The 27,189-nt window shown below is 41.6% G+C and overlaps 1 protein-coding gene across 4 annotated transcripts in view; it reads right to left on the minus strand.

Moving 5' to 3' along the window:
• MLF1 (myeloid leukemia factor 1) overlaps window positions 1–27,189 on the minus strand; it is a 125,566-nt gene that overhangs the window by 19,528 nt on the left and 78,849 nt on the right. For all 4 annotated transcript variants that reach the window (XM_077488084.1, XM_077488083.1, XM_077488081.1 and 1 more), the window contains one exon: window positions 12,293–12,421. In XM_077488084.1, the coding sequence (XP_077344210.1) occupies window positions 12,293–12,421 (129 nt within the window). The remainder of the gene's footprint in view (window positions 1–12,292; window positions 12,422–27,189) is intronic.

Here is a 27,189-nt window from a genome sequence, read left to right on the forward strand (position 1 = left end):
GATCGTACAGTACAGGACACAGTCTTAAGGCTCATGCACACTGCAGCTCAAAGAAGCAGCTCCTACAGCCTTTTGAGCTTAATTTTTTTCTGTCTAGAAACTCCCCTCCATGTTAGCCAATGTGTCCATGCACACTAGAGCTTTTTCAGGTGTTTTCAGGCATATAGTCCTACAAGCAGAAAAAAAAACTAAACTCGCGTTTTTGAGAGGATCTAGTGCCTGAAAGAGCTAAAAAAAAAAAGCTAAAAAATGCGTGAAATGCCAAAAAAGTTTGTTCCAGCTTTTCATTTTGTTTATACAGTGGTTAAAAAAAAAATACTATCTAGGAGAGTTTGTAAAAAAAAAAAAAAACACTTAGGCAACAATAAAAGCTCAAAAGCTTTTTGAGCTGCAGTGTGCACAAGCCCTTAGAAGACTGGGTTTTGTGTTCCTATCTTCAGATGAGTGGCCAATGACAAACAGAATTGTTAGGGCTCCTATAATAACCCTTCCCACTGACTGTTATGCTTGGTATTTTGCCAGGGTCCTTACGTAAAGGTTTTCTTTATATGGATTGTGGAGTTAGTGTTACTAAACCTTAAAACATTTACCTTTAAACCCATTGCTTGCATTAAAAAAAAAAAAAAAAAAAAAAAAGGTAAAACATGTTTTCAGTGTCCCTGTGCCCCTCCTTCCCCTGTGTGAAGGGGAAGAGAGGGGATAAGAGGGGATAAGAGATCAGTACTGTGCAGGGCTGCATCTTTTCTACCCTTACTTCCTCTTTACACAGCATTCCAGCAGCAGCAAGAGCCATTGGCTCTTGCTGCTGTCAGAGGAAGTGGGGGACGGGCCCAAGTCCCACTGTGTAAGTCTATGGAGCTCAGCTCCATAAACACACAGCTCGGGAGCACAGTGGCTGGCTATGGTTGTACCGCAGAGGAGCAAAGTTGCTACCCCAGAAGGAGGAGGATCAGGGCCACTCCGAGCAATGCCCCAACACAGAGCAGGTAAGTATAACATTTTGTTTTTCTTATTAAAATAAGAGTTTAGTAACACTAACCCCTTGCCCCCTGCTGCTGTACGTCAGCACAATGGCACGGCTGGGCACATGGGGTATCCGTATGTCCCTCCATTGAAGATGGCTAGCGGGCCCATGGCTCACACGGACTCCATGTTCGCCAGTGGCCCGCCACCGTGGCGAGGAGAGGCAGAATGGGGAAATGTAAACAAGGCATTTCCCTGTTCTGCCTCGTGACATGACAAAGATCTTTTCCCTGTCATCGGGTACAGTGATCTCTGTTATGTTCTAGCGAGCACATCCGCCCTACAATTAGAACACACCCAGGGAACACAGTTAACCCCTTGATCGCCCCCTAGTTTTATCCTCTTTCCCTGCCAATGACATTTATACAGTAAAGTCGGTGGCTATTTTTAGCTCTGATCGCTGTATAAATGTCAATGGTCCCAAAATAGTGTAAAAATTGTCCGATCTAAATCCCAATAAAAAAAAATTGCAGATATTTTGTAGATGCTATAACTTTTGCACAAACAAATCAATATACGCTTAGTGCAATTTTTTTTTACTAAGAATATGTGGAAGAATACGTATCGGCCTAAACTGAGGAAAACTTATTATATATATATATTTTTTTATTTTTTTTTATTTTTTTGGGGGGGGGGGGGTATTAAAGCAGAATTTTTATATATATATATATATATATATATATATATATATATATATATATATATATATATATATATATATATATATATATCTTTATATCTTTATGGGGTGGGGGAGTTAATTTTGTTTGGCTGTCACGTCGCACGACCGTGCTACTGTCAGTTAAAGCGATGCTCTGGTCATTAAGAGAGTAAAATCTTACGGGGCTGAAGTGGTTAACTGCAGGGTGCTTTACGTGTCCAGGGCAGTAGTGATCCACATAGGAGTGACCCACTCTCGGAGTACGCCTTAAAGGGGTATGCTCTTCCAAAGTGAGTGAAGCAGGGTGCCGTATTCTGCTTAAAATCCCTGCTGTTGGAATACAATATCTCAACAGAAGGATTCCCCTTTCCACCCCTATTGTGTGTACGGAGGAACCTGTTAATTTATTTTAGTTCAGCCCACTGAACAAAAAAACAAAAAAAAAAAAAAAAAAAAAAAAGGCATTGCACCTGCGATCAGCAGATCGGGGCTGCCATGCAGGACTCCTGCAGACTGTCAGTGTAAACTATGGTTTTACACTGACAAGAAGAATCAATGAATTACCACAGTGCTCAACTGCGCCATAGTAGTTCATTAAGAAGTACAATCTGACATCCGCAAAGGAAGGCGATTCATTCTCAGAACGCAATGAATGAATGAGGGGACCACATGCACGGAGCCCTGCACAATCGCAGTCTTTTCAAAAAGTATAACATTTTTTATTAATTAAAATAACAAACCAGTGAGTTTAGTAACACTAACCCCTTGCCGACCAACGCACGCCAATGTACGTCAGCACATAGGCATGTCTGGGCAAATGGGGTACCCAAACGTCCCTCCGTTGAAGCTGACTAGCAGGCACGTGCCGCAGGTCCAGTGGACTTGATCTTCACCAGTGGCCCGTGAACACGGCGAGGAGAAGCTGAACAGGGAAGTGCCTATGTAAACAAGGCATTTCTCTGTTCTGCCTAGTGACATGACGAATCTTTGTCATGTTCTAGTGAGCCCATCCCCCCTACAGTTAGAACACACCTAGGAAACACACAGTTAACCCCTTGATTGCCCCCTAGTGTTAATCCCTTCCCTGCCAGATGTCCAGTGTAGGTCTTCTGGTCTATACAGGCGTGTCAGATCCCATGGTTATGGAAAGTTGCCATGTAAACAATGCCTAGTGAAGTTATTTTTCAAAGGACAATGGCTTTTTGGTGAACGTCTGGTCTCCTATTAGGTCATTGGTGGTAAGAGCACACATTTGCCTACCAAGGAAAAAGTTAATGCGCCTGCAAACAAATCCTTCTCTGAGTTTATAAGGAGTTCCTTTCATCCTTCCAAGCCTTTGCCTCCAAGTCTAAGCCTGGTACTGCTTTTCTCCACAAGCCCTGGAATCCCCAAATCTAGCCAAGTCCAGCTCCCAGCCCTCTCAGTGACGTGCCCCCTCCCACTTCTTGAAGTGGAGGAATGTCTGCAGAATTTCTCGGGCACCTGAGTTTGAGACATTCTGGATTCTGGGTCAGGAAGGTAATTTCAAGGGGGTACAGGGGGGGAATGTCTCTCTCCTCCCTGATTTATGCCTTCTTCTTCACTGTAGAGGTGTGAAGACCTGCATTAGCAATTATTCACCTTGCAGGTCATGGGTCTTGTGCCTGCAGGGAAGAGGTTTCAGATTTTTACTCCAATCTAGTCATGGTTTCAAAAGCCAAGGGCAATTTTGGTCCTATCCTGGACAGGAGGGCCCAAACATCGTCCTTTGGATTCAGAAGATTTGAAGGGAACAAGTCAGGTTGTTTATTGCATCCCTGTAGCAGGGAGATCCACTGGCATCAGCTAAAATCAAGGATGTCTACATACACATTCCCATTTTATCACCACACCAGCAACTTTTATATTTCGCGGTAGGTTGCTATAATTTTCAGTTTGTGGCTCTATGGTCTGGCCTATCAACTGCTCCTCAGGTCTTCATGAAAGTGTTGGCCCCTGTTCTTGTTCACATTGTCTGCTACCTGTATGATTTGCTATTGAAGGATAGCTCGGTCCAGGCTTTCAATGCCAACATATAACAGACTGTACAGATTCTGCAGAACTTTGGTAAAATCCTCATCTCTCAGAGGTTTGTGCTGGATCCCACATACCATGTGGAATACTTGGGGCTACCCTTGGATACATACCAGACTCAGGTCTTTCTCCCTTTGGAGGAAAAAAAAACAAACAAAAAAAACACGTCTGCTCTCAAGCATGGAAGCTCAAAATTTAGACAAGGTTTCATTCAAGGCAGTGCCATATACCCAATTTACGCCAGACCTCTGCAACTCAGCATCTTGTCTGCATGGGGACAGACATACTCAGCCTCTGAACCATACCATTCATTTGTGTTAGCCCGCCTCACCCTGACTTGGTGGATTTTAAAATCCAGCGCTAGCAGTTCAGGCAGTCATTTCACTAACTTGACAGGCTCTCACAATGGATGCCAGTCTGTCAGGCTGGGGAGGAGTCCTCTCAGATGGTTGAGTTTTTAGGGACCCTTGTCAGCAAAGGAACTTCCAAACATACATTTTGGAGCTCATTCAACAATCATTTCAGCACTTGATGTCTCAGGTCAGGGACTTCCAATGCAGCTTAAGCTTGTTCTAATTCAACATTAAACCAAACAGGTTCATGGCCAGGTCCAGAGATCCTTGAGTTTTCACAGTGGACACTCTGGTGATGCCTTGAGATCAGTTTCACCTGATCCATGCTTTTCCCTACATGAAAGTTTCTTCAACAGCTGGTCTTCAGTATCGAGTCAGAGGGTGTTCTGGTGATTTCTCTGGCACTGAACCAACCTAAGAGCTTGAACATACTCTTTCACCTTCCTCTTAGTGGTTTTCCAGATTGCTTTTCTGTCTCAAGGTCTGATCTACCATCCTGCTTCTCGATCACTGGCTTTGACTATCTGGCTGTTGAAGCCCAGTTCCTGAAAGTTAGAGGCTTATCAGATGCGGTTATCCTGACATTTCTTCATGCTAGGAAGAAATATACTGTCAAAACTGGCACGGTTATTTTGTTTGGTGCGAGCAGAAAAAGTCTCATGCTAGTCAATATATAAAATGAAAAATCAACCAGCGCTAAATACAATAATTAAAGTAAAAATAAAAAAGTGACAAAAATGCAGCTAGAATACTATAGGTCAAATTACCAAATCCCACATTACAAAATCAAAAAGTGACAGTACAGCGCAAATAAATAATAAATAATCAATATAAAGTCCATATAGTGAAAAATGATATATGCAGTAATCAAGAAGAATCCGCTTGTGCAGTGTATCTTCAATCAATATATCAAGTGACGATGTGATCCCTTCACCATTGAACAAGTTGGACTCTCACCTCAACTAGTGGACCCCTGATATATCAGACAGGTCAAAAACACATGTTCCCATCAAGGGTAGATCATAAGATTGCAGCAGACCAAACGGAAGTACTCCCAGGTAAGGTTCTCCTCCGTATCATCAGATCAATGTGATAACATATGAAAAAAGAACAAGCAAATCTAGTCCTCTCCGTTTGATACCAATTTATTAAAAGCAAGTAAAAGAGAAAATTACACTCACATTTGTGTGCACTGATCTCCAGTGCTGAGTGCTAGGCAAAGAATAACATGCGTGGATCAGTGTGTCAGCTTGCGGATGACGTCACGGCGCGAGTCACGTGGTCCGTACGCGTTGCGTCCCAAAAAGTAGGCGGGACTTCATCAGCGGTGACGGAATGACGTCGGACGGCCGCTTTTAAACCAACACACTAATATTGAGCCAATAGAAAGCAGAGTTGTGCGCCAGACAAGTGCCAGGGGAAGCACGTATCAAACGTGACACCGGAACACAGATCTGCGCTCAATCACAGTATAAGAAAGAGAGAAAAGATATATTTAAAAACAATACTAATAAAAAGCAAGAACAAAGCCAGAGGAAAGCGCAAATATTGTCTACTAATTAGCGACACATAGCAATCCTCTAGTTATTTCCACATAAATTATGTGAAAAAAAGTGATATTGCCTAAAGAAGCAATGCAATATTATAGCACTGAAAAAGGACCACATATGTGTGTATCTCCTAATCAGTCCAACATTACTAGCAATGAGAACCTAAAATGTAAACCCATAATGCCGCTGATGTCATCAGAAAGCTACACTGATCCACGCATGGGTTAATGAAAAATAAATAAATATACATGTACAAAAAAAAATATATATATATATGTACCAAATATATATATATACTAATCGAAAAAATAAATAAATAAATAAAAATAAATATAAAAATATATAAATAAAAGACAAATTGAAAAAATGGAAATATATAAAAGGGAAAAAACAATTATCTGTCCGAAATGAAACAATTTAAATCAAAATCCACGTTTAAGCCTCTCGGGGTGAGAACCATTGTTTCATGGATCCAATAAGACTCACGTTTACTTAATTGGCGTATGAAGTTACCTCCACGCCAATGTTTGGTTACCTTCTCAATCCCCCAAAAACTCAAACTCCTGGGGTTCTGAGAATGCACCAATTTGAAATGGCGAGACACATTATGAGTCTTGAGACCTTTTTTAATATTATTCACATGTTCGCCCAACCTCACATGTAGGGGTCTGGAAGTTCTACCAATATATTGGAGACCGCATCCACATTGTAACATGTATACCACCCCTACAGTAGAACAGGTAATAAGTTTATCAATCTTATATTCCTTGTTATTACTCGTGGCAATAAAAGATTTTCTCCTTTTCACATTGCATTTGGAATGTCTGCATGCCGTACACCTACCACACGCGTAGAAGCCGGATAAAAAGGAGAAAAGTCTACTTTCGGTATGCACAGGAGGATCGATAACACTAGGTGCTATCTGGTCACGTAATGAAGGAGCTTTCTTGTATATGAAAGAGGGCCATGTAGGTAAAAGAGGACCCAACACACGATCCTGTTTCAATATAAACCAGTTTTTGGCAACAACTTTTTCAAATTTTTTATACTGTACATTATAATCCAGAACCATTCTGAAATTAACCCCTTCCATTTCTGATTCTTTTACTTTGTCTCCAACCAAGAGAGATCTATCCATCTGTTGGACCAAAGATATTTCATGTTCAAGAGCAGATCTATCATATCCTTTTTCTTGAAATTTGGAGGATAAGGTTTGGGCCTGAAGTACAAAATCATCCACACGAGAACAGTTCCGCCTTAATCTTACATACTGTCCTCTGGGGATATTGCATAACCAAGACTTATGGTGGCAGCTCCCCAGAGGAATGTACGAATTCCGATCGGTTGGCTTGAAATGATTTTTTAATACTAGCCCATCATTCACTTTGATGATCTCCAGGTCCAGAAACACCATCCGCTCTTGACTAATATTCCATGATAACTGGATGTTTTTATCATTAGCGTTCATGGTGCTGATAAATCTATCCAAACCAAGCCGGTCACCATCCCATATAAAGATTAGATCATCAATGAATCTATTGTAGCAAATTAATTCCTTGGGGCGGTTCCGAAAGACAGCATCCTCCTCCCAGTGGGCCATAAATATATTGGCCACACTGGGAGCAAACCTAGCCCCCATGGCAACCCCCCTTACTTGTAGGTAAAACTGATGGTTAAACCAAAAATAATTCCTAGAGAGACAAAAATCTAAACATTTGAGAATAAACTTTTTATGGCACTCAGACAGATCAGAATAAGTGGACATAGCCCACTGAACTGAAATTCGCGCATCATTGTGTCCTATAATAGTATACAATGAACCAACGTCAGCGGTTACAAGAAAACAAGAGGCCGTAATCTCTAATGATTCAAGAATTTGAATGATGTGTTTAGTGTCTTTAAGGAATGCCTTAGTTTTCAACACCAGGGGTTGTAAAAAGGTGTCAATGTACTGACCCACTCTCGAGGAGATAGAGTCAATACCGTTGACAATAGGCCTGCCAGGCGGGTTGACACAATCCTTATGTATTTTTGGCAGGCTATAAATAATGGGGGTTCTGCAGAACAATGGATCAAGATATGATCCCTCCTTTTTGTTAAGAATGTTTCTATTTTTCCCTTCTTCTATTAACCAATGCAATTCATCCTTGTACTGCAACATAGGATCTTTGTTCAAAATTTGGTAAGTGTCAGTATCACTGACAAGTTTATTCATTTCGGACATATAATTAATCTTATTTAAAATAACCAACCCCCCCCCTTTATCTGCGGGGCGTATGATAATGTCATCCCTGCTCCTAAGGGATTCCATTCCCAATTTGATATACTGGGGGTCCTTTACTTTAAGATTGTCTAGATCGTTTATGACAACATTTTTGAAAACCTCCAAAAACTTATTATCGGTATTTAAAGGATTAAACGTAGATTTGTTACGGAGATTAGAGTGTTGATTTTCAAATGTTTTCACTTGTCTAACCGGGTTGGATAAGAAATATTTCTTCATATTCAAATTCCTGATAAACTTTTGGATATTAACATATGTATGGAATTTACTTAAATTCCTAACCGGAGCAAATTTTAAACCCCTATCCAAAACTTTTAACTCATTGTCACTTAATGGGCACCCACTTAAGTTATAAATACCTGCTCCTACTGGGGTTTTTGCTTTTTGAACTCTCCTGCCCCCTCTCCTTCCTCTCTCTCTTTTCTTTTTCGAACCTGATTGCCCGACCGGGGGGTTCCGTAGGGTTGCTGTCTCCACCACTCCTGATGGATAGGTGGGGGTGCAAATGGTGGATTGATAGGTTGGTGGACAGGGGGTTGCATATAAGGGCCCCTTCCGGGTCCACTCTGTGCACCCGAAAAATCCCCTCCCTCTCCAGCTCCTCCATACTGTAATGGTGCATACCTATTAGACACAGGCAAGGAGTACCTAGGTTGAACACCATAAGAAGCCCTCTGATGGGAACCATAATCAGACTGGTATCCACCCTGTCTGCTAGGAGAATGATAACCATAATAGTACTGGGATTCATTAACAGGGACATCCCTGGAATCCAAATTCCTATCATGATTACCATTACCTCTACCTCTTTTTCTTCCGTAATGTCAACCCGCCTGGCAGGCCTATTGTCAACGGTATTGACTCTATCTCCTCGAGAGTGGGTCAGTACATTGACACCTTTTTACAACCCCTGGTGTTGAAAACTAAGGCATTCCTTAAAGACACTAAACACATCATTCAAATTCTTGAATCATTCGAGATTACGGCCTCTTGTTTTCTTGTAACCGCTGACGTTGGTTCATTGTATACCATTATAGGACACAATGATGCGCGAATTTCAGTTCAGTGGGCTATGTCCACTTATTCTGATCTGTCTGAGTGCCATAAAAAGTTTATTCTCAAATGTTTAGATTTTTGTCTCTCTAGGAATTATTTTTGGTTTAACCATCAGTTTTACCTACAAGTAAGGGGGGTTGCCATGGGGGCTAGGTTTGCTCCCAGTGTGGCCAATATATTTATGGCCCACTGGGAGGAGGATGCTGTCTTTCGGAACCGCCCCAAGGAATTAATTTGCTACAATAGATTCATTGATGATCTAATCTTTATATGGGATGGTGACCGGCTTGGTTTGGATAGATTTATCAGCACCATGAACGCTAATGATAAAAACATCCAGTTATCATGGAATATTAGTCAAGAGCGGATGGTGTTTCTGGACCTGGAGATCATCAAAGTGAATGATGGGCTAGTATTAAAAAATCATTTCAAGCCAACCGATCGGAATTCGTACATTCCTCTGGGGAGCTGCCACCATAAGTCTTGGTTATGCAATATCCCCAGAGGACAGTATGTAAGATTAAGGCGGAACTGTTCTCGTGTGGATGATTTTGTACTTCAGGCCCAAACCTTATCCTCCAAATTTCAAGAAAAAGGATATGATAGATCTGCTCTTGAACATGAAATATCTTTGGTCCAACAGATGGATAGATCTCTCTTGGTTGGAGACAAAGTAAAAGAATCAGAAATGGAAGGGGTTAATTTCAGAATGGTTCTGGATTATAATGTACAGTATAAAAAATTTGAAAAAGTTGTTGCCAAAAACTGGTTTATATTGAAACAGGATCGTGTGTTGGGTCCTCTTTTACCTACACGGCCCTCTTTCATATACAAGAAAGCTCCTTCATTACGTGACCAGATAGCACCTAGTGTTATCGATCCTCCTGTGCATACCAAAAGTAGACTTTTCTCCTTTTTATCCGGCTTCTACGCGTGTGGTAGGTGTACGGCATGCAGACATTCCAAATGCAATGTGAAAAGGAGAAAATCTTTTATTGCCACGAGTAATAACAAGGAATATAAGATTGATAAACTTATTACCTGTTCTACTGTAGGGGTGGGATACATGTTACAATGTGGATGCGGTCTCCAATATATTGGTAGAACTTCCAGACCCCTACATGTGAGGTTGGGCGAACATGTGAATAATATTAAAAAAGGTCTCAAGACTCATAATGTGTCTCGCCATTTCAAATTGGTGCATTCTCAGAACCCCAGGAGTTTGAGTTTTTGGGGGATTGAGAAGGTAACCAAACATTGGCGTGGAGGTAACTTCATACGCCAATTAAGTAAACGTGAGTCTTATTGGATCCATGAAACAATGGTTCTCGCCCCGAGAGGCTTAAACGTGGATTTTGATTGAAATTGTTTCATTTCGGACAGATAATTGTTTTTTCCCTTTTATATATTTCCATTTTTTCAATTTGTCTTTTATTTATATATTTTTATATTTATTTTTATTTTTATTTATTTTATTTTTTTTCGATTAGTATATATATATTTGGTACATATATATATATTTTTTTTTTGTACATGTATATTTATTTATTTTTCATTAACCCATGCGTGGATCAGTGTAGCTTTCTGATGACATCAGCGGCATTATGGGTTTACATTTTAGGTTCTCATTGCTAGTAATGTTGGACTGATTAGGAGATACACACATATGTGGTCCTTTTTCAGTGCTATAATATTGCATTGCTTCTTTAGGCAATATCACTTTTTTTCACATAATTTATGTGGAAATAACTAGAGGATTGCTATGTGTCGCTAATTAGTAGACAATATTTGCGCTTTCCTCTGGCTTTGTTCTTGCTTTTTATTAGTATTGTTTTTAAATATATCTTTTCTCTCTTTCTTATACTGTGATTGAGCGCAGATCTGTGTTCCGGTGTCACGTTTGATACGTGCTTCCCCTGGCACTTGTCTGGCGCACAACTCTGCTTTCTATTGGCTCAATATTAGTGTGTTGGTTTAAAAGCGGCCGTCCGACGTCATTCCGTCACCGCTGATGAAGTCCCGCCTACTTTTTGGGACGCAACGCGTACGGACCACGTGACTCGCGCCGTGACGTCATCCGCAAGCTGACACACTGATCCACGCATGTTATTCTTTGCCTAGCACTCAGCACTGGAGATCAGTGCACACAAATGTGAGTGTCATTTTCTCTTTTACTTGCTTTTAATAAATTGGTATCAAACGGAGAGCACTAGATTTGCTTGTTCTTTTTTCATATGTTATCACATTGATCTGATGATACGGAGGAGAACCTTACCTGGGAGTACTTCCGTTTGGTCTGCTGCAATCTTATGATCTACCCTTAATGGGAACATGTGTTTTTGACCTGTCTGATATATCAGGGGTCCACTAGTTGAGGTGAGAGTCCAACTTGTTCAATGGTGAAGGGATCACATCGTCACTTGATATATTGATTGAAGATACACTGCACAAGCGGATTCTTCTTGATTACTGCATATATCATTTTTCACTATATGGACTTTATATTGATTATTTATTTGCGCTGTACTGTCACTTTTTGATCATGCTAGTCAATACTTGGTGGGACATGTCGTGGCCTCTCTCCAATCAGGTATAAATCAGCATCAGACCTGCAGTATCCTCAAGGACAGATTTCGGCTTATCTTCTTCCAGCATCCTTTGGCCTCTCATTCTCTGGTAAAGGCCTTTGTGCAGGAAGTCACTCATGTCGCTCCTCTAAGTCACTCTGACACTGAGATTTCAATCTGTCAGCTACGGCCTCCCTTAGACTTATGATTTCTCCCTTTGTAGAGTGCCCTAGCAGCTCCGAAACCCAGAAAGCTCAAAGCATAATGGTTGATTCCAAAACTTTTTCAATACACAGCGTCTATTTAACAGAACATCCACTATTAAAAGCAGTAAGTAATCACAATAACAGGCGTTTGAGAGTGCTCTAAAACAATATGTAAAAGAACATCCCCAGTGTTACAGAAATAGTTACACGGACGCACCTTTGAAACAGTTTCAGTATTATAAACTCTGCAGATTGAAAAAGAGTAAAACGTTTTTATTAAAATTTATAATATATATATATTTTTTTTTTAACATAAAGTAAGGTTTTTAATAAAGGTAGGGTAATATGATTTGTAAATTCAAATAAAAACTAAGACATGTTGAGAGTCAAAGTTTTACAAATGAAGCCAATTAATCACATTTAACATCCTAACAAGATTGCCAACCTTGCATTAAATAAGCAAGCTTGTTGTACATGTCAATAAATGTGTAAACAGAGCAAAACCAAAATGTAAGGACAGATGTACTAATTAATACTCACACCACCGGGAGCTTGACGTGTTTGACTACTAGCTTGGAAAACCTTTGCTGGCTCATCTCCAGTCTTGGAATATGTCATTACTGAAGAAGACTTAAATGAATGAGTGTTAGGATTGTCTGACAATCCTTCCTAGAGGAAGAAAAAGCAAAATAGGTAAATATACTACAACAAATATGGCCTCAATGCATATTAATTCATGTAACAGTGACTGAATGATGATTTTTCATTGACATTCAAATGCAACTTCCTTAGTAGCCAGTAAGGGATTTTTTTTTTTGACAGGGAAGGCACTTTGTGGAGTACCCCGGAGAAAAGTAAAACTAAATCAGAAAAGATTTTTCAGCTATTAAAAAAAAGGTAATAGCAAGCATCTTCTGAAATCAGCCATTCGGCAAAAAGTTTACCAATAACCATTTAAAATGAAGGCCCCATGCACACTGCTGCTCCTAAAGTCCCTATTGTTGGAGCTTTTTGGCATTTTTTGACAAAGCCCCTGAAAAAAAAACACAATAAAAGCCATGCACACATAAGCTTTTGCCAGAGTTTAGGAGCAGTTGTGTTTGGAGGCAGTAAACGTTACTCTCCTGGACTCAGAAGAACAGTGTTCAGGAGAGGACAGTTTTGGCAAAAACCCGTGTAAATGCGCTTTCAATGGCCAGAAAAATAAACGCCCAAGCTCTTGAAGCGGTAAAATGCAGTACTCGTGTTTACCAGCATCCAGCATTTTTTCTACTGCCAGGAAAAAAGGTGTCTAATGTGCATGAACTCCAAGTAGGACATGCTTTAAATACAAAAGGACCAAAAAGTTTGTATGAGTGGTTGTGATGGTGGTTTTAATTCAGTGATGATATCATTATGCAGAAACATACAACCTACGAAACAATGCTACAGATCCAAAAGGGTGTTTTTTCAATAGTTTCATTGGTGTCTATGCAGTTTGTCCTTTTATTTTTCTTGAAAGGTTTTATCCATCAAGTTTTGCAATAACAAATTACAAAAAACATTAACGACAAAAGCCCGATGGGCCACACACATTATTACAACACACAATTCTTCAGCATTTGGCTCATTGTACAATCCCAAGACCCATAACTAAGAATAAATGAATAAGAGTACAGACCCTCATGAACAAAATCTAAAACTCCAGTGAGAAAGTAAATGCCACTTTAACCCAACCCTTCTTGCAATAAATCAGCACCCTCGACAATTATGTCGATGAATGAGCCCACTGTCACTCTAATGGTACGAACAGGCAAATTACCCACATTCCCATATCAGTCTCCACACATATAGTTACATACATAGTTACATAGTAGGTGAGGTAAAAAAAAAAGTCCAGTCCAACCTATGTGTGTGATTATATGTTAGTATTAACTTGTATATCCCTGTATGTTTTGGTCGTTCAGGTGCTTATCTAATAGTTTCTTGGGACTATCGATGCTCCCCGCTGAGACCACCGCCTGTGGAAGGGAATTCCAGGTCCTTGCCACTCTTACAGTAAAGAAACCTCTATGTAGTTTAAGGTTAAACCTTTTTTCTTCTAGTTTTAAGGAATGACCACAAGTCTTGTTAAACTCTCTTCCGCAAAAACGTTTAATCCCTATTGTGGGGTCACATGTACGGCATCTGTAAATTTAAATCGTATCCCCTCTCAAGCGTCTCTTCTCCAGAGAGAATAAGTTCAGTGCTCGCAACATTTCCTCGTAACTAATATCCTCCAGACCCTTTATTAGCTTTGTTGCCCTTCTCTGTACTCGCTCCATTTCCAGTACATCCTTCCTGAAGACTGGTGCCCAGAACTGGACAGCATACTCTAGGTTCGGCCGGACCAGAGTCTTGTAGAGCGGGAGAATTATCGTTTTATCTCTGGAATTAATCCCTTTTTTTAAATGCATGCTAATATTCTGTTTGCTTTGTTAGCAGCAGATTGGCATTGCATGCCATTGCTGAGCCTATCATCTACTAGGACCCCCAGGTCCTTTTACATCCTAGACTCCCCCAGGAGGTTCTCCCCCCAATGTATAGATTGCATTCATATTTGTTGCCACCCAAATGCATTATTTTACATTTTTCTACATTGAACCTAATTTGCCATGTAGTTGCCCACCCTATGCATTTGTTCAGATCTTTTTGCAAGGTTTCCCCATCCTGCGGAGAAGTTATTGCCCTGCTTAGCCTAGTATCAGCCGCAAATACAGAGATTGAACTGTTTACCCCATCCTCCAGGTCGTTTATGAACAAATTAAACAGGATTGGTCTCAGCACAGAACACTGGGGGACCCCACTACCCACCCCTGACCATTCCAAGTACCGCCCATTTATCACCACCCTCTGAACTCAGCCAGTTTTCAATCCATGTACTCACCCTATGGTCTATGCCAACGGACCTTATTTTGTACAGTAAACGTTATAGGGAACTGTGTCAAATGCTTTTGCAAAATCCAGATACACCACATCTTTGGGCCTTCCTTTATCTAGGTGGCAACTCACCTCCTCATAGAAGGTTAATAGATTGGTTTGGCAAGAAGGATTCTTCCTGAATCCATGCTGATTACTGCTAATGATACCATTCTCATTGCTAAAACCTTGTATATAGTTCCTCATCATCCCCTCCAAGAGCTTGCATACTATTGATATTAGGCTAACTGGTCTGTAATTCCCAGGGATGTATTTTGGGCCCTTTTTAAATACGGGTGCTACTTTGGCTTTTCTCCAATCAGCTGGTACCATTCCAATCAGTAGACTGTCAGTAAGAATTTGGAACAATAATTACATAGTTAGTCAGGTTGAAAAAAAAAAAAAGACACAATCCATCCAGTTCAACCACAAAAAAAAAATAAAAAAAATAATAATAATATCATCCAAAAGAAAAGCTGCACTAGAACTTATAAAGTGCCAGAATAATAATATGACATAATATATCCCGTTTAAAAAAAAATTAATATAACCAAAAATAGTGCAAAAATTTATATGAAATTAATATAAAAAAAAAAACAAACAGTCCAAAAAAGAGGGAGAGAGACAAGGAGGTGGTGTCTCCAACTCCTGTACCCCCTTCTCAGAGCGTCTCCCGTTCCACCATAATCTTTATCTCTAGCAGAGAAGACCTGTCTCCTTCCCAGACTGAGGAGTGAAAAGTCTGGGAAGGAGACAGGTCTTCTCTGCTAGAGATAAAGATTATGGCGGAACGGGAGACGCTCTGAGAAGGGGGTACAGGAGTTGGAGACACCAGCAGAGCCTATTAAAGGGACCAAGAGTGATTGTCTCGTTTGCAAGCTCGTATGATCTCCCTAAAAAGAGATCTTGTTAGCTGGTAAGCCTTACTGAATCTGGTGGTGGATGAACCTCTCTCTCTGGGTGCACCTGCTATATACCTGAAGGGTGTTTTACAGAGTCACTTTAATGGACCGAAATTCATCTCCTTGTCTCTCTCCCTCTTTTTTGGACTGTTTTTTTTTTTTTTTTATTAATTTCATATTAATTTTTGCACTATTTGTGGTTATATTAATTTAAAAAAAAAAAAAGGATATATTATGTCATATTATTATTCTGGCACTTTATAAATTCTAGCGCAGGTTTTCTTTTGGATTATTGTATATTGTGTGTATCTCACATTTTGTTGCGGCAAGAATTTATTATTATTTAATTTTTTGTCTCACTGGCACAGGATTTTTTTTGATTATTTAAGTATTCTTTGGACAGCGCTGTTTTCCAATGGTTTTTTAAATAATAATATCATACAATCCCATATACCCAATGCTATACCCACAGTTGATCCAGAGAAAGGAGAAAACTCCCAGAAGAAGAGCATGATCCAATTTGCTACAGCAGGGGAGAAAAAAATCCTTCCTGATCCCCAAGAGGCAATCGGATTTTCCCCAGATCAACTTTACCTATAAAATGTTAGTACCCAGTTATATTATGTACATTTAGGAAATAATCCAGGCCTTTCTTAAAGCAATCTACTGAGCTGGCCAGAACCACCTCTGCAGGGAGTCTATTCCACATTTTCACAGTTCTTACTGTGAAGCAACCTTTCCGTATTTGGAGATGAAATCTCTTTTCCTCTAGACGTAAAGAGTGCCCCCTTGTCCTCTGTGTCTGTAAAGTGAATAACTCAACACCAAGTTCGCTATACGGACCCCTTATATATTTGTACATGTTGATCATATCTCCCCTTAATCTCCTCTTATCAAGAGTGAATACATTCAGTTCCTCTAATCTTTCCTCATAGCTGAGCTCCTCCATGCCTCTTATCAGTTTGGTTGCCCTTCTCTGCACTTTCTCCAGTTCCCCAATATCATTTTTGAGAACCGGTGCAACATTATATCTCTCTATCTCTGGAGTTCATACCTCTCTTAATACAAGAAATTACTTTGCTCGCTTTGGAAACCGCAGCTTGGCACGGCATGCCATTATTGAGCTTATGATCTACCAGAACCCCCAGATCCTTCTCCACTATGGATTCCCCCAGTTGTACTCCCCCTAGTATGTATAATATTCTTAGGCCCCAAGTGCATAACTTTACATTTATCAACATTAAACCTCGTCTGCCACATAGTCGCCCAGTTACACAGAGCCTTGAGGTTGGCTTGTGAATTGGAGACATCCTGTAAGGACGTTATTCCACTGCATAGCTTGGTGTCCTCTGCAAAGACAGAAATGTTACTTTTGATTCCAGACCCTATATCATTTATAAAAGATAATAAAAAGTAAGTGTTCCAACACAGAACCTTGGGGTACGCCTCTGATAACCATAGACCATTCAGAGTAAGAATCATTAACCACTACTCTCTGAATTGTCTTTTAGCCAGTTTTCTATCCATTTATAAATTGATATTTCCAAACCTGTAGACTTTACCTTACACATGAACAGTCTATGCAGAACTGTATCAAACGCTTTTGCAAAAATCAAAGACTACCATGTCCACAGCCACCCCTCTGTCCAAGGTTTAACTTACCTCCTCATAAAAGGAAATCAGGTTTGTCTGACAACTTCTGTCTTTCATGAATCCATGCTCTCTGTTGCTCAAAAAAAAAAATTTCCAGCAAGAACTCGTCTATGTGGTCTTTTATTACTCTCTCCAGTATCTTCCCAACTATAGAAGTTAAACCAACAGGTCTATAGTTAATTGGTAAAGACTTTGTTCCCTTTTTAAATATAGGCACCGCATTGGCACTGCACCAATCCAGGTGGTACTATTCCTGTCATTAATGAGTCCCTAAAAATGAGATACAATGGCTTTGAAATTACATTAATTCTTTTAGGATCCATGGGTGGATGCCATCAGGTCCAGGTGCTTTATCCACCTTTATTCTGTCTAAATATTTCTAGTACATATTACTTTTTGAGCCATTGTGGATTTGGGGCTGTCACTACCACCCCCCATTATGTACATGAGCTCCCCCATGCTCAATTGTATACATAGAGCTGAAGAATGTATTTACCGTATATACTCGAGTATAGGCCGACCCGAATATAAGCCGAGGCCCCCAATTTACCCCCAAAAAAACTGGCAAACTTATTGACTCGTGTATAAGCCGAGGGTGAGACATGCCTGTCCATCCCTGTGTGTGTGTCCGTCCATCCCTGTGTGTCCGTCCATCCCTGTGTGTCCGTCCATCCCTGTGTGTCCGTCCATCCATCCCTGTGTGTGTGTGTGTCCATCCATCCATCCATCCCTGTGTGTGTGTGTCTCCATCCATCCATCCATCCATCCCTGTGTGTGTGTGTCTCCATCCATCCATCCATCCATCCCTGTGTGTGTGTCTCCATCCATCCATCCCTGTGTGTGTCTCCATCCATCCCTGTGTGTGTGTGTGTGTGTGTGTGTGTGTGTGTGTGTGTGTGTGTGTGTGTGTGTGTGTGTGTGTGTGTGTGTGTGTGTGTCCAGCCTACCTTTGTCCCGAGCCTCCGTCCCGTGCCTTGCCTCCTTGCCTCCGTCCCGTGCCGTGCCTTGCCTTGCATCCGTCCCGTGTCGTGCCTTGCCTTGCCCCCGTCCCGTCCCGTCCCGTGCCGTGCCGTGCCTTGCCTCCGTCCCGTGCCCTCTTCGTCGGCGGCCATTGTAAAATTCAAAAGCTGCGCCGCCGCCTTCGCCTGTGATAGGCGGAACACTGAATTTCCCAGCAGCCTGTGTTCCGCCTATCACAGACGTCGTATCATCCTCGTCCGTAGTACGAGGATGATACGATGTCCGTGATAGGCGGAACACAGGCTGCTGGGAAATTCAGTGTTCCGCCTATCACAGGCGAAGGCGGAGCCGGAGGCGCGGCTTTTGAATAGAATGGCCGCTGTCTGTCTGCTCGACACGCTGATCGAGCGGGCAGACAGCGATGACTCGAGTATAAGCCGAGGGGGGCACTTTCAGCCTCAAAAAAGAGGCTGAAAATCTCGGCTTATACTCGAGTATATACGGTAATACATTTTCCTTCTTCTTGTCCCCAGTCAACCACTCAAATTATTTTGTAGAAGGCCTACATGCTCAGACATGACCTTTTTACTATTAATATATTTGAAGAATTTTTTGGGTTTTGTCCTACTATCTTTTACAATCTGTCTTTCGTTTTTAATTTTTGTATCCTCGATTTCCTTTTAACATATTCTGTTATATTCTTTGTAACATTTAAATGACACTAGTGTTCCTTCATTTTTATATTTTTTAAAAGCTCTTAGTTTATAACTTTTTTAACTTTGTCCGTGAGCCACATAGGTTTTGTTTTTAGCCTTTTAAACTTATTGCCCATGGGAATATACTTTCCCATTTCTGTTCTGTGCCAATTGATGCCGATATTCTCTCCCAGTCTAAGTCCTGGAGAGCAGCCCTCATCCTTGGAAACTTTTCTCTCTTGAAATTAAGTGTTTATCTTTCCTGTATGTGATTTTTGCTTACAGCTGACATCAAATGAAATCATGTTATGGTAACTACTACCCAGGGGTTACTTTATCTGAACATTAGTAATACGCTCTGCATGGTTTGAGATTACCAGGTCCAACAGAGCATCATTCCTAATTGGGGCCTCAATAAACTGGACCATAAAATTGTCCTGTAATAGGTTTATAATTTTCTGGCCCTTAACTGTTTCAACAGTGCCATTACTCCAATCAATCAATTTCTGGGTATTTAACCACTTTCAGACTGGACCATTTTGCTGGCTTAAGACCAGACCACTTTTTGCTATTCGGCACTGCGTCGCTTTGACAATTGCGCGGTTGTGCGACGTGGCTCCCAAACAAAATTGATGTCCTTTTTTTCCCACACAAATAGAGCTTTCTTTTGGTGGCATTTGATCACCCCTGCGGTTTTTATTTTTTGCACTATGAACAAAAATAGAGCGTCAATTTTGAGAAAAAACGCATTATGTTTAACTTTTTGCTACAATAAATATATAAAAAAATTTAAAAAAAAATTAAAAAAAAGATCGCAATAAGCGATTGATTGGTTTGCGCAAAATGTATAGTGTTTACAAAATAGGGGGATAGTTTTATGGCATTTGTATTAATAAATTGTTTTACTAGTAATGGCGGCGATCAGCGATTTTTATTGTGACTACAACATTATGGCGGACACATCGGACATTTTTGGGACCAGTCATTTATACAGCAATCAGTGCTATACAAATCTACTGATTCCTGTGTAAATAACACTAGCAGTGAAGGGGTTAACTAGGGGGTGGCAGTGTAGGGGTTAAGTGTGTCCTAGGGGCGTGTTACCAACTGTGTGGGGCTGGGCTGTGTGTTAGTGAACACTGATCTCTGCTCCAATCACAGGGAGCAGAGATCAGTGTCACTTGTTACTAGGCAGACCAGGGAGATGCTGTTTACACCGGCATTTATCCGTTCAGACTCCCCCCGTGGCGATCGAGTCCACGGGACCCGCGACCGGACTCACAGAGGTCCCGACTGGCACACACGCGATGGCAGGGCGGCAATTACAAATGGACGTACCTGTACGCCAATTTGCCTGCCCGTGCCATTCTGCCAACGTACATCGTCATGCGCCGGTTGGGAAGTGGTTAAAATCCCCCATTATTATCACCGTCCCAGCCCTTGCAGCCCTTTCCATTTGTGCAAGAAGCTGAGTCTCCACCTCCTCATTAACACTGGGTGGTCTATAACAAACGCCAATGATTAACTTTGAACTACGCACATCTGTATGCAGTTCCACCCATAATGCTTCAGACTCACTCTCCATCCACCAGGTCCTCTTTCACACTCGCTTTGAGATCACTTCTCACATACAGATAGACCCCTCCACCTTTCCTTTTTACTCTGTCTTTCCGAAAGAGTGCATAGCCAGGAATATCAATAGCCCAGTCATGTGAGTAATGAAGCCAAGTTTCAGCAATACCGATTACATCATAGCTCTCCTGATGCACCAGAGCTTCCAACTCACCTATTTTGCTTGGCAGACTTCTGGCATTGGTGAACAAACACTTTAATGCATTATTATATTTTGACCTGTCACATACTATCCTCTTGGGTGTTCTGAGATTGCAACTAGGACTTGCTACTATACTTACCTTGGGTTTATGTGCTTTGGTTACCCTACCACTAATGCCCCTAATATTACCCCCTGGAATATGTTCCACAATGGTCTGACAATTACTTGACTGAGTTCCCCAAGTACTCTCGGGTGCAAGCCATCTGGTCCCAGTGATTTATTAATTAATGTTAAGGTTACCAAGTCTAATTTGAATTCAGTCCTCTGTTAACCATGGAGGTGCTTCCTGTGAAGTGTCACTAAGGATAAACACTGCCGTTTTGGTTACTGAAGGCCCCCCCCCCTGATTCCCTTGTGAAGACTGAGGAGAAGAATTCAATACCTTCGCCATCTCCCCATGCTTTGTAACCAGATGTCCCTCCTCGTTCTTTATGGGCCCCAATATGGTCTGTCCTCCTTTTTTACTGTTTACATACTTAAAGAATTTCTTGGGATTTTTTTTGCACTTCTCCGCTATGCGTCTTTCGTGTTCTATCTTAGCCGTCCTTATTGCACCCTTACATTTCTTGTTGCATTCTTTATAAAGTCTGAATGCTGAGGATGATCCCTCAACCTTGTATTTTTTGAAGGCCTTCTCCTTTGCCTTTATATGCATTTTTACATTGGAGTTAAGCCACCCAGGACTTTTGTTCCCTCTTTTAAATTTATTATCCAATGGCCTTTTCAGCAATTTGCCAAAAGAGAAAAACGGCAGATAATGGAGCGTGTTTGGGCTCCACCTCCTGCCCCTGGTGCTGCCTATCATGTGGGAATTCCTATAGAGTAGAAGAGAGGAGAGCTGCCGCCTGGTTGATTAGAGCGCTGGGAACATCAAAGCTTTCATTTCAATAGCTGTGTTCCCCACCGTGTGCCGTCACATACAGCCCCCCCCCTTGTCCAGGGAACTTTGATAGACGGATCACCTGTCCCAGGATTGGGAACACACAGCTACTGAAATGAATGCTGTGATGTTCCCGCACTCTAATCAACCAGGCGGCGGCTCTCCTCGCTTCCCCTGCACAGGCTGCCTGCAATTTGGGGGGGCAACACTGGTGAGGCTGCATTGATCTCTTGTATCATGTCCCCAGTCTCTGACCATCTCCTGTACCATATCCCCAGTCTCTGACCGTCTCCTGTATAAAAAATATTTTTAAAAACAGTCACTTTCAGTATCGGTGCTGTTACGGCATCGGTTTCGGCCTAGTGTATTTTTCATTTTCGGTATCGGCACAAGAAAACGCATTCGGTGCACCCCTAATTAGTTTCCTAGCGTACTAAAGTAGAATTGTCAACAAAGTATGTGTCACTCATTTCGGAGCATGGGCGTCGACTAGTCCTATGAGACACAACTCCACTATTCGCTGTATATCAATAGCAGTAACCTCTATACACTCTGACTCGGCGCCCAAAAAACTTGGATAACTACACAATTCCAGATTAGATGTTAGAGATCTGCAGTGGATGAAGTGCAACACCAGCAACAGGGCGACTGGGTAGGGAACATTCTAACTAATCTGGCAGGAGTAAGGTATACGCGATGTAAAAATTTAGATTGGATAAGCTGATCCCTGGCTGACACCAGTCTGGAAAAGTAAATATCCCAAATATAATCCCAGTCATCCCCATCCATCTGGGGGAACACTGCCTCCCATGCCTCTCTAAATTATGAAAGAAGATTACCAGCCACTGTAAACAACTATTTGTAAATAGTAGTCAGGTCCTTCTCTAAATCGTCTTCTCTGAGCAAAGATTCCAGATCACTCATTTGCAGACTGGTATCGCCAAATTGGGCATTGTACGCATGTCTAAACTGCACGGAAAAATTGAGTATTGTGGATATGAAATTTAATTTTCAGAGTATCAAACTGTAGGAGTTTCCCATTACCCACTATATCCTTCAGTTTTTTAATACCATATTTAGTCAAGATAATTGGATCAGGGTATTCAAAGAAGTGTATCAGGTTGGGATTCCTCTAACGGTGTGTGAGGGGAAATCACTGTAGCACTGCTAACTTATTAACCACCACCCATGCCCTACCAGTTGCATGCATGGATACTGTAACGTTATACGGAGCCCTATTTCCACGTAGCAACGGATGTGCCAGTGCCTCAAAAGAGCTGACAATAGCCGTCTCCAGGGCATTAGCAGCATCATCCTCAGGAAGACTAAACCATCTATGGGTGAAGACCAGCTGACCCGCTAGAAAGTACCTATAGAAATCAGGGACCACCAGCCCCCCCCCTTGGTTCCACGGCAATTGCAACACACAGAGTTTGATTTGAGGGAGACACCCCTGCCAAATTAAAGTCTTTACCAGCTGATTAATCTTCTTGATCATATATTTTGGTATCCATATAGGCGAGTTCCGAAATATATATAAAAATAAAAAAGGTAAAAACTATCTTCAATAGATTCACCCTACCCATGAGTGTTAAAAAAGGTAAATTCTGCCATGCCTGAAGCCTAGATTTGAGCTTTAACAAAAGTGGATTGACATTCAATGCAATAAAACCTGACACCGAGTTGGAAATATGCAGACCCAGATATTTGATCACTTCTATCTTTTGCAAGGGGCAGTTGGCAGGAACCTTACAATTAGGAGACGGTGTCCTGAGTAGGAGGATCTGGGATTTTACCCAAACTGACTTTTAGTCCTGAAAATTTTGCAAAAGAATTTAAGATGTCCAATGCCACCGTCAAGAAATTCTCAGAGTCTCGGAAAAAAAAAAAAGGAACCATGTCATCGGCATATACAGCTGTTTTTTCATTTAAGCTGCCCACAGTTATACCCCCACCTTTGTGGAAGCGGTTAAAGCTGCAGCCAAGGGTTCAATCATGATAGAAAAAGCCCCGAGGACATAGGACATCCTTGACGAGTGCTTTCTAAAGTGAGGGCCGAAGCCAAACACTTTCAACACTGTAAACATATTTCCAATCCACAGAATTAAAAGCCTTTTCCAAATCAAGGTAGACCAATATCCTACCACTGTAAATATCTGGGCCTAACTGAGTATGCGTGAAAACCCTCCGTAGATTTATATCAGTGGCTTTCTTAGGCATCAAACCAGTGTGGTCAGGGGAAAGAACATGCTGCAAAAGCGACAAATCTAGTAGCCAGCAATTTAGTCAGTATTTTGAAATCCATATTTAATAACGATATAGTTCTGTATGAAGAACACTGTAGTGGATCCTTATCTAGCTTGGCTAAGAGTACTATGTGGGCCTCATAAAAGGAACAAGGAAGGCTCTCCTCCTGGAAACAGTGCACATATAGTTGTAACAATCTGGTGCAAGGGCTTCCGAATACCAATGGTAAAACTCTATTGGCATACTGTCTGGGCCAAAAGGTCCTCCACATCACATGACACTGAGTACAGAGTCCTATAAAAGCATTCAAATGCCTGTAAAATATCCTCTGTCATTTAAGAATATTCCAGCTGGGGAAAAGATACAAGGGACTAAGGTCAGATGTATCCACCGACATCAATAAAGCCAATAGTTTATTATTTTTATCCCCTTTTTCAAAAATGTGCTCTGCACTCTTTTTTCAGATGGCAGGTAGCCATGTCTTGATAATGAACAGACACATTCCTCCTAGCAAACTGCAACCTAGCCAATGTGTCTGGAGAGGGCAAGTCAGGGTACGTGCACATTCCTGTTCTAAATCCTGAAGGTGTTTCTCTACACTGTTGCACTCCTTTCTAAGGGCTTTTATGGCTGATATATACACATCCCCCTAGTTGCTCCTTGAAGGCATCCCATTCAATCTGCATTGTGGCTGATCCCTTATTAATCTGTCAATATGTGTCAATGTGTGGCTGCCAAACTTCTTCCACAGTGGGCTCCCCCCACCCAACCAGGGGATAGATGCCAAGCCCTCATAGACCCAAAGTTCAGTAAGACCTGTAGCCTCTGCCCAGTGAAAGAAATCAAGATTACGGGTCTTATGTGAATTTGAAGTGTTCATTGTATATAGTCTAAGATATTAAAATCACCGGCCACAAGCAACTTAAACGGGACATGAGGCGCAAGCATCTCCAGTACCTCATACAGGATATTCCCAGAAAACAGAGGAGAAATATACATATTAACCAGAACTAAGCAATGCGAAAAAGGCATCTATCAATATCACTAAACATCGTCCCCCGGGATCGATAATTACTGTCTATAGGAGCAGGGCAATGATCGATGTAGCAGCATTGACACACCCCTAGCATAGGAAGAAAATGTGGCATGTATAGTGCTGTGCATTAAGGGGTTTTAACACCAAGGCCCTCTTGAATTTAGAATTAAGTCCCTTGTCATTCCAGGAGATAACTAACATTTAAAGACATGACTGTAATTCTCAAAAAGGCCACAAGATGGCAGCCTAGGGTCAAAAGTAAGGTCCTGTGTCACACAAAGTCATGCATCACGCTGAAGAATACAGGTACACCAATAACACACACACATTACAATACCGTTTGCTTCTGGATGCCACCATTCTCATAATCAGGGAGGAAAACCCAGAAGAAAAACAAAAGAAAAGTAACAAAAATCAAACAAGTCTCATCAAATAGTCTATCAGTCCCTGTCACACCAGCATAAAAGCAAAAGTAAAATCCTAAAACAAAAAACTCAAAAACTGGAGTGCACTTCCTGAAGATTCACTCCATGAACTCCAGTAGGAGAAAAATAGGGTGTTTGGAGGGGGAGAAGTCAAGTCTGACAACACAGTTCTTGAACACCCAGGATTCTGAACTCCACGCAGACTTTCAGATATGGAACACTAAGTAGTCATGTATTGAAAGCAGCATATTGGAGGAGGTCAGTAAACTGAGCAAGACCAGGATATGCAACCCGCTATAATGACACATATCAGTGAAGCAATCTGAGAAAACACACAGGAATAATCTTTCACATGTTCAGACATGGTAACCAGGATGTGCACGGCTTGCACATTGCAGGTTCACAAGAAAAACAAAAACAGTTGACCCGTTCCCTCTCAAAAGAGAAATTTAATCCAGGGTATCCAGCCAATCAGAAACATCCGAGGGAACATCAAAAAATGTCACTGAGCCCCGATATTCAACACAAAGATTACTGGGTTATAACATGTCATAGTTGATCCCCTTTTCTCCCAGCCTTTTCCGTACCTCCACAAATGTGCGTCAACGCCTCTGCAACTCGGAAAAATCCGGAAAGAATGTAATATAACAGTTTCAAATGCGAGCTGTATTTTTGTCCTAGCTTTAGCAAGGATGAGGTCTCTGTCACGATAGTTCAGGAAGCGAACTAGGAACGTCCTTGGTGGCATGCCCTGCAGTCTCTGACCAGTCAGCTCGGGCCTGTGGGCACACTCCACAATGTATGCAGAGGAGACTTGTTGTAAAGTGAAAATATCCTTAAAGAATTTTTCAGCAAAGCTGGTAGGGTTCTGACCCTCTGCAAGACCCGCCACTCTCCCGTTTTTGCGGCTCAGTTCATTCTCAGCATCCTCAGACCCCGCCATCCATACTGGAACTGTGCATTATAATTTAGCAACATTTTGATTAGTGGTGGCCGCAGTATCCTCTATATCAGTGATACGATTTTCTGCATAAGTATCGCGGCCCCTGTACTTCAAGGTCCTGTCTGATGAGACCGTACTCTATGGCCTCCTCTATGGCTGCTGTGAAGGCTGTGGCCACTGGCTGCTCCATCCTGTAGGCTGCAGAGAGTTGCCTCCATCCTGCTCCATGTCCAGCAGTAGCCGCAGATCAGTCTGCACTGACCCAACCTGCTCGGTTCCCAAAGGCAAGATGGTCAGCGCACGTGTGAGTGCCCGGGAGCCCAGAACCTTAGGAGACGGACGTTTCTTGGACAAACATCTCCTGGGCGGCATTGATGCATCATAGGAGTGCTTGGCCCTGTAGTTTGCTTCATTGGATGGTGCCTAGTTCAGGAGAAATGCCAAGGATTTTTCAGCCTGGAAAAACTGAGCTCTCACGTCCTCTTGCCTTCACATCAGGACATGCCCCCATAGCTCTTTGCGTCACCACGCCGATTTCCAAAAGTAGTTCCTGCGCTACTTTTAGCGACTTCGGGGCTGATTTCAATAGACATCTGTGCATGAACCCGCACAGATGTCTTTCAAATCGCCCCAACTCACACTGAATTGTGGGGCTGAAATCGTGCCTATTCAGTTAAACTGCTACAATGTGAAGTAATGAATGTACAGATTGTATTACTGTGTAAATTTGCTGTCCCCTCAAAATAACTCAAGACAAAACCATTAATGTCTAAACCGCTGGCAACAAAAGTGAGTACATCCCTAAGTGAAAATTACCAAACTGGGCCCAAAGTGTCAATATTTTGTGTGACCACCATTTTCCAGCACTGCCTTAACCCTCTTGGACATGGAGTTCACCAGAGCTTCACAGGTTGCCACTGGAGTC

Source organism: Lithobates pipiens, unplaced genomic scaffold (assembly GCF_037356315.1).
Source record: "Lithobates pipiens isolate NorthernLeopardFrog02 unplaced genomic scaffold, aLitPip1_a1.2 Scaffold_18, whole genome shotgun sequence".
In the NCBI taxonomy this organism is placed as follows: domain Eukaryota; kingdom Metazoa; phylum Chordata; class Amphibia; order Anura; family Ranidae; genus Lithobates; species Lithobates pipiens.